This window comes from Amblyraja radiata, unplaced genomic scaffold (genome assembly GCF_010909765.2).
Source record: "Amblyraja radiata isolate CabotCenter1 unplaced genomic scaffold, sAmbRad1.1.pri scaffold_458_ctg1, whole genome shotgun sequence".
In the NCBI taxonomy this organism is placed as follows: Eukaryota; Metazoa; Chordata; class Chondrichthyes; order Rajiformes; family Rajidae; genus Amblyraja; species Amblyraja radiata.
This window is the reverse complement of record NW_022630551.1, coordinates 39,944-47,894: the sequence shown is the minus strand read 5'-3', so window position 1 is coordinate 47,894 and position 7,951 is coordinate 39,944. Positions and strand designations below refer to the sequence as shown.

The following is a 7,951-nucleotide window of genomic DNA, read 5'->3' as shown; positions in this document are numbered from 1 at the left end:
GGCTGGCTGGCTTTACCCTCCACTACAGACAACAGGTGCAGGAGTAGGCCATTCGGCCCATCGAGCCAGCACCGCCATTCAATATGATCATGGCTGATCATCCCCATTCCCATATCCCCTGACTCCGCTATCTTTAAGAGCCCTATCTAGCTCTCTCTTGAAAGTATCCAGAGAACCTGCCTCCACTGAGGCAGAGAATTCCACAGACTCACCACTCTCTCTGTGGAAAAAGTGTTTCCTCGTCTCCGTTCTAAATGGCTTACTCCTTATTCTTAAACTGTGTGTGTGGCCCTTAACATGATTCCCTTATCGATTATTGATAGGGGACGATCAGCCATGATCGCAACGAATGGCGGTGCTGGCTCGAAGGGCCGAATGGCCTCCTCCTGCACCTATTTTCCATGATAGACACAAAATGCTGGAGTAACTCAGCGGGTCCGGCAGCATCTGTGGAGAACATGGATAGGTGACGTTACAGGTTGGGACCCTTCAAACTCACCAGAGATGCTGCCTGGCCCGCTGAGTTACTCCAGCACTTTGTGTCCTTTTGTGTATTAATCAGCATCTGCAGTTCCTAGTTTCTGCTGAGGGTTCTTAGTCAGACAGCACGGAAACGGCCCTTCGGCCCAACTGATCTATGCCGACCAAGATGCCCGTTCTCAGCCAGTCCCACATCCCTCTAAACCCTTCCTGTCCAAGTGTCTTAGAAATGTTGTGATGGCCCCAGCCTCAACTACCTCCTCGGGCAGCTTGTTCCATACACTCACCAACCTATGTTGCCCCTCAGGTTCCTATTAAATGTTTAACCTCTCGGCTTAAACCTGTGTCCTCTGATTCTTCATTTACCTGTCCTGCCCCGAGGTAAAAGGTGAGGTTCTTGATTAGGAAGCGCGTCAAAGGTTGTGTTAGTCAGGGAGGGGAGGGAAGAATGTTGGTTAGAGGGAGGGAGGAGAGAGTGGGAGGAGGCGAGTGCATCGACTGCTGGAGAGGGCGGCGGTCCTTGCCTCACCTGTCCGGCACCTGCCTCACCTGGCCCTCACCTGGCCGAGTTCCTGTCTCACCTGGCCGAGTCCCTGCCTCACCTGCCCGGTTCTTGTCGGCACCGGGCGGGGAGCGAGCGAGGCGGTAGCGGAGCCGGGACCAGGTGTGTCCCAGGTGAGCGAGTACCCGGTCCGATGGCCGAGAGCCGCTGCCCCTCGCAGCCGCTGGTCTTCCTTGCCCTCTTCTACCTGTGCTACCTGTTGCTGGGGGCGCTCACCGTGTCGCTGGTGGAGCGGCCTCATGAGCGCCGGCTCCACCTGGAGCTGCAGGTCCTCAAGAGCCGCCTGTTGAACGGCAGCCGCTGCCTGAGCGAGGCCGAGCTGGAACACTTCCTCTCCCGGGTGCTGAGAGCCGATGGCTACGGTGTCTCGGTCCTCAGCAACGCCAGCCACCACACAAACTGGGACTTCGCCTCTTCATTCTTCTTCGCCAGCACTTTAGTCACCACAGTCGGTGAGTGTCAGCTTTATATTCTGTGCTGCCTTTGAATAAAACTTCCACAAAGTTTAGAAAGTTGTCCCTCAAAGTTTAGAAGTTGTCTCTCAAAGTTTAGGAAGTTTTCCCTCAAAGTTTAGAAAGTTTTCCCTCAAAGTTTAGAAAGTTTTCCCTCAAAGTTTAGAAGTTTCCCCTCAAAGTTTAGAAGTTGTCCTCCAAAGTTAATAACTTTTCCCTCAGAGTTAAGAAATGTTTCCCCTCGAAATTAAGTACGTTTTCTGCCAAAGTGAAATGTTTCCTCAAAGTTAAGTATATTACCCCCAAAGTTTTCCCTCAGGTCCAAGAAAACAAAAGTTAATTTCCTATAATAACTTTCTATTAATTTTGGGGAGAAATTAATTTGGATGAAAAGTTTATTCATTTTTTTCCCACCAAATTAATTCTCCCCCCCCACCCCAAACATTTTTTTTTAAACTTTCCTGTGTCAAATGTTTCATGGCCCCTCTAACAATCAGGAAAGAAAATCAGACGTGGAACATTAAATTTGGAAATGGCTTGATACAATTTCAAACGATGTTAAATATATAACTATGTTGTGAGAAGGTTGATGTATTTTCAAGGTTCTATTGTTACGACGAGTTTTGAGAAGTCTCTTTGCGTGTTTTTGCAATGAGTAATATATGCAAATGTTGAGGTGTTGCGGAACTGGGAGAGCTTGAGGTTTGTTAGCTGTTGTTTGTAAGGACAATGGACTTTAATTCCCAAAAGCAGAGCAGGATAATACATGAACACAACAGGCGAGGGACAAGTTTGTGTTGTTCGGCTGAAAGGTTGAGTCCTTTCTGATTAATGCATCGTCCTGGCAACAAGCTGAAACAAATGTGCAGGAAGGAACTGCAGGTGCTGGTTTACACCGGGGATAAGACACAAAGTGCTGGAGTAACTCTACTGAACGCTGACGTTTAGTTTTCTTGGAATAATTTATTTGTTGAATAACTGCTGAAATGAGGACAAATGGTTGCCTTGACACACAAAACCGGTCCAATCAGATAAGGGCAAGGCTTTCGGTCAACTAGTCCTGGTTTAAATAGTTGGGATAATCTCATTGTTGCAGGAACCCACAGCGAATCAGTGGAGCCTCTCGCCCACCCGGCTGGGAATGCCCAGATACAGGGTGTTGGCATCTTGCAGAGTGGACAGATGCAAACAGCAGCAGGCAGACACATGTGTGGGCACAGGGAGAGGGGAGAGGGGGGAGAGGAGAGAGAGAAGAGGGGTAGAGAGAGAGAGAGAGGTGAGGAGAGAGAGGGAGTGAGCGAGAAGGGGAGAGAGAATGGGAGAGGGAAGAGGAGAGCGAGAAGGGGAGAGAGAGAGAAGGGGGGCGAGAGAAGAGGGGGGAGAGAGAGATGGGAGAGAGAGAAGGGGGGGGAGAGAAGGGGAGAGAGAGAAGGGGGGAGAGAGAGGTGGGAGAGAGAGAGAGGGGGGGAGAGAGAGGTGGGAGAGAGAGAGAAGGGGGGGAGAGAGAGAAGGGGCAGAGAGAGGGGGAGAGGAGAGGTGGGGGAGGGAGAGAGAGGAAGGGGAGAGAGAGAGGTGGGAGAGAAATGGGGGGGAGAGAGAGAAGAGGGGGGAGAGAGAGAAGGGGGAGAGAGAGGTGGGAGAGAAATGGGGGGGACAGGGGGAGGGGGAGAGAGGTAGGGAGATAGAGGAGAGAGGGAGGGGAGACCCAAAACGTCACCTGCCCATGTCCCCCAGAGATGCTGCCTGACCCGCTGAGTTGCTCCAAGTTTGCTGTTGGTCGTAAACTAAACGGAACCCTTGGTCGTTGGGTGGTAGTTGGATCCTTGTGCTGCCTTGTGGGATAGACCTGGTGCTATATGCTGTCATTCACTGGAGTTTAGAAGGATGAGGGGGGGGGTCTTATAGAAACATATTAAATTATAAAAGGACTGGACAAGCTAGATGCAGGAAAAATGTTCCCAATGTTGGGCGAGTCCAGAACCAGGGGCCACACAGTCTTAGAATAAAGGGGAGGTCACTTAAGACTGAGGTGAGAAAAAAACTTTTTCACCCAGAGAGTTGTGAATTTGTGGAATTCCCTGCCACAGAGGGCAGTGGAGGCCAAGTCATTGGATGGATTTAAGAGAGAGTTAGATAGAGCTCTAGGGGCTAGTGGAGTCGAGGGGATATGGGGAGAAGGCAGGCACGGGTTATTGATTGGGGACGATCAGCCGTGATCGCAATGAATGGCGGTGCTGGCTCGAAGGGCTGAATGGCCTCCTCCTGCACCTATTTTCTATGTTTCTATATTTCTATTCGACCCGAAACGTCGCCTATTTCCTTCGCTCCATGCAAAGAGTTGTACACTCTCCACTATAGGAAATAGGCAACGTTTCGGGCCGAAACCCTTCCGGGTTTCGGCCCGAAACGTTGCCTATTTCCTTCGCTCCATAGATGCTGCTGCACCCGCTGAGTTCCTCCAGCTTTTTTGTCTACCTTCGATTTTTCCAGCATCTGCAGTTCCTTCTTAAACACTGATTTGTACCACATGTGTTGTGTTGTCCACAGGGTACGGCCACACCACGCCCTTGTCCAATGGGGGCAAAGCCTTCTCCATCATCTTTGCCCTGGTGGGAGTCCCGCTGACCATGCTGTTTCTCACCGTGCTGGTCCAGCGGCTGATGGTGTACGTGACCACTCGGCCCATCGACCTGTGCCAGCAGAGGCTGGGCTACAGCAGGCGGCAGGTGACCGCGGTCCACCTGCTCACCATGGGGCTGGTGGTGCTCCTCACCTTCTTCATCGTTCCGTCCGCCATCTTCAGCGCCATCGAGCACGACTGGACCTTCCTCGACGCCTTCTACTTCTGCTTCATCTCCCTCACCACCGTGGGCCTCGGGGACTTCGTGCCCGGAGAACAGAGCGGTCAGCGCCTGCGGCCACTCTACAAGCTGTCCGTCTCATGTAAGGATGCTCCCACCAGCCACAGTTACACCTGGGGCTTTACCTCAACTTCTCAGTTCTCACCTCATGAACCGAGGTACAGGAACAAGCTTTCGTGTTGCCTGCTATCCAGACAACGGAAAGACAATGGAGGTCTCCTCCATTGCCAGAGTGATCATGGCTCGAAGGGCCGAATGGCCTACTCCTGCACCTATTGTCTATTGTCTATTGTCTGCACATGATTACAAATCCAGCATCCCACAGTGTACAGATACAGGATAAAGGGAGTAACGTTTAGTGCAAGGTAAAGCTGATCAAAGATAGTCCGAGTGTCTCCAACGAGGTCTTTGGACTCTGGGAGTTGAAGAATGGACACTGAGAGGAGATTAAAACGATTACAGTTAAAGTAACAAATGTCAACCTAAGGTCATAAGTGATAGGAGCAGAATTAGGCCATTTGGCCCATCAAGTCCACCCCGCCATGGCTGATCTATCTCTCCCTCCTAACCCCATTCTCCTGCCTTCTCCCCGTAACCCCTGACACCCGCACTAATCAAGAATCTATCTATCTCTGCCTTAAAAATATCCACTGACTTGTGGCCTCCACAGCCGTCTGTGGCAAAGAATTCCACAGATTCACCACCCTCTGGCTGGAGAAATTCCTCCTCACCTCCTTCCTAAAGGAACGTCCTTTAATTCTGAGGCTGTGCCCTCTGGTCCTAGACTCTCCCACTAGTGGAAACATCCTCTCCACATCCACTCTATCCGGGCCTTCCACGAGTTGATGTTGCTGCTGGGGTAGATGTGGAGCGATTGTAATAAGATAGTAAATCTGCTTCTGGGCTAACACGCAAATGGTTGCCGGGGCAACACAGACGTACAGGGTCTGTAGGGGCGATCGCAGGTCTGTGCCGACTCGATGGGCCGAAGGGCCTGTTTCCGCCCTCTTTAATAAAAGAACAGCTCCAGGGACTCGGCTAAAGTGGGGCGGCAGGAATTCCATAAGATGCGATCGTGGTGCGTCAGAGGCTTTTAGACGGGCGCGTGGACGTGGTCGTGGGGGGGGGGGGGTATGGGTCACGTGCAGGCAGAGGAGATCAGTTTAATGACATCATGTACGACACGGACATTGTGGGCCGAAGGGCCTGTTCCTGTGCTGTCCTTAACGTCCTCCCCCCTGTACCCCCTGTACACCAGTCCCCCCCTGTACCCCCCCATGTCCCCCCCCCCTTTACCCCCTGTACCCCCTCCTGTACCCCTGTATCCCCTGTCCCCCTGCTCCCTCTAGCGGGTAACTAACATCCTGCCTCTGTCCCCCCCTGCTGCTGTGTGGCCCCTGTCCCCCCTGTAGCGAGCGAGTGTCTAACATCCTGCCTCTGTCCCCCCCCCCCTGTCCCCCCCTTGCTGCAGTGTTCCTGCTGTGTGGCCCCTGTCCCCCCTGTCCCCCCCCTGTAGCGAGTGTCTAACGTCCTGCCTCTGTCCCCCCCTTGCTGCAGTGTTCCTGCTGTGTGGCCTCTGTCCCCCCCCTGTCCCCCCCCTGTCCCCTGTAGCGAGCGAGTGTCTAACGTCCTGCCTCTGTCCCCCCCCTGCAGTTTTCCTGCTGTGTGGCCCTGTCCCCCCTGTCCCCCCTGTAGCGAGCGAGTGACTAACGTCCTGGCTCTGTCCCCCCTGCAGTTTTCCTGCTGTGTGGCCTCTGTGCCCCCCCCCCGTCCCCTCTGTCCCCCCTGTCCCCCCCTCTGTCCCCCCCCCTGCAGTTTTCCTGCTGTGTGGCCTCTGTCCCCCCTCTGTCCCCCCCCCCCTGTCCCCCCCCTGTAGCGAGCGAGTGTCTAACATCCTGCCTCTGTCCCCCCTGTAGTGTTCCCCTGTCCCCTCTGTCCCCCCTGTAGCGAGTGACTAACGTCCTGCCTCTGCCCCCCCTGTAGTGTTCCCCTGTCCCCCCTGTCCCCCCTGTCCCCCCCTGTCCCCCCCTGTCCCCTGTAGCGAGCGAGTGACTAACATCCTGCCTCTGTCCCCTCTGTCCCCCCCTGCAGTTTTCCTGCTGTGTGGCCTCTGTCCCCCCTGTAGCGAGTGAGTGACTAACGTTCCCCTCTGTCCCCCCCCTGTAGTGTTCCTGCTGTGTGGCCTGACTGTGATGCTGCTGCTCCTCCGCACCTTCATCCAACTGGCCGGCCTCCACGGACTGACCCAGATGTTCGACTTGCCGCTGAGTGAGGACGAGGAGGGTCGGGAGGAGGAGGAGACGGACGAGGGGACAATCCTGCAGGGGTCCCAGACAGACCGTACCCCCAAACCACCCAGCCTCAACGCACCCCCTTCGTACAACTCCATCTTGCCCCCCGACAACCGATGATGGAGGGGGAACGTTAAAGGCACCGACCTCCTGCTGAACTAGGGGCTAGGGGGTGCAAGAGGGGTCGGGGGCCTGTTTCCTTGCTGCCCACTGCACATAGAAGCAGGAACAGGCCACTCGGCCCCTCTAGACCTAGCCCGTCATCCATCTTCATACGTGATGGGAGCAGAATTACTGTCGACCCTTCGGCCCATCACAGAAACATAGAAAAATAGGCGCAGGAGTAGGCCATTCGGCCCTTCAAGCCAGCACCACCATTCAATATAATCGTGGCTGATCATCCCCAATCAGTACCCCGTTTCTGCTTTCTCCCCCATATCCCTTGATTCCGTTAGCCCTAAGAACACTCTCTTGAAAACATCCAGTGAATTGGCCTCCACTGCCTTCTGTGGCAGAGAATTCCATAGATTCACAACTCTCTGGGTGGAAAAGTTTCTCGTCTCAGTCCCGAGGAAAAGCTTTTTCACCCAGAGAGTTATTTCGATCATCGAGTCTACTCCACCATTCAATCATGGCTGATCTATCTCTCCCTCCTAGCCCCATTCTCCTGCCTTCTCCCCATAACCCCTGACACCCGCACTAATCAAGAATCTATCTATCTCTGCCTTAAAAATATCCATTGACTTGACCTCCACAGCCACCTGTGGCAATGAATCCCACAGATTCACCGCCCTCTAAACCGGGTGCTCCGGTTTCCTCCTGCAACTCTCAAACCATCCAATGCTTCAATATCCGGCTTGTGGTCGATGGAATCGAAGGGAAGTCTAGATCAATAAAAACAAGGTCCCTGTTGCTGCCTTAGATCCCTGTCATAAGATTATTTATACAACCAATCTGACTGTCCTCCTTATCTTTGTATACTTCGTTGTCAGCTTCCACTAGGTATTGTTGATCCATTCAACATTTTCCTTGAACTTCATCCCCTTTGATGTCTTGCTTTCACACCTTAGCCTTCCTTATCTCTGTCTCCCTGTCCTCTGACTCTGTCTGAAGAAGGGTCCAGACCCGAAAGGGTTGCCCATTCCTTCTCTCCAGAGATGCTGCCTGTCCCGCTGAGTTAGTTTAGTATTGTTTTCGAGACACAGCGCGGAAACAGGCCCTTCAGCCCACCAGCGATCCCCGCACAGTAACACTATCCTACACACACACACACACACACACACACACACACACACACACACACAC

The 7,951-nt window shown here is 53.3% G+C and overlaps 1 protein-coding gene across 1 annotated transcript; it reads left to right on the top strand.

Annotated features, from left to right (window-relative positions):
- The first annotated feature begins 943 nt into the window (after positions 1-943).
- Positions 944-6,951, top strand: LOC116969979 (potassium channel subfamily K member 1-like). The gene is made up of 3 exons (XM_033016727.1): positions 944-1,494; positions 4,042-4,437; positions 6,522-6,951. The coding sequence occupies exons 1-3, from the start codon at positions 1,176-1,178 to the stop codon at positions 6,764-6,766; spliced, it is 960 nt and encodes a 319-aa protein (XP_032872618.1). The 5' UTR covers positions 944-1,175; the 3' UTR covers positions 6,767-6,951.
- Positions 6,952-7,951: the final 1,000 nt, after the last annotated feature.

Coding starts and splice junctions, on each gene's coding strand:
- LOC116969979 (XM_033016727.1), top strand. CDS start 1,176: ATGGCCGAGAGCCGCTGCCCCTCGCAGCCGCTGGTCTTCCTTGCCCTC. Junction 1,495..4,041: donor CACTTTAGTCACCACAGTCG/GTGAGTGTCAGC, acceptor TGTTGTCCACAG/GGTACGGCCACACCACGCCC. Junction 4,438..6,521: donor CTACAAGCTGTCCGTCTCAT/GTAAGGATGCTC, acceptor CCCCCCCTGTAG/TGTTCCTGCTGTGTGGCCTG.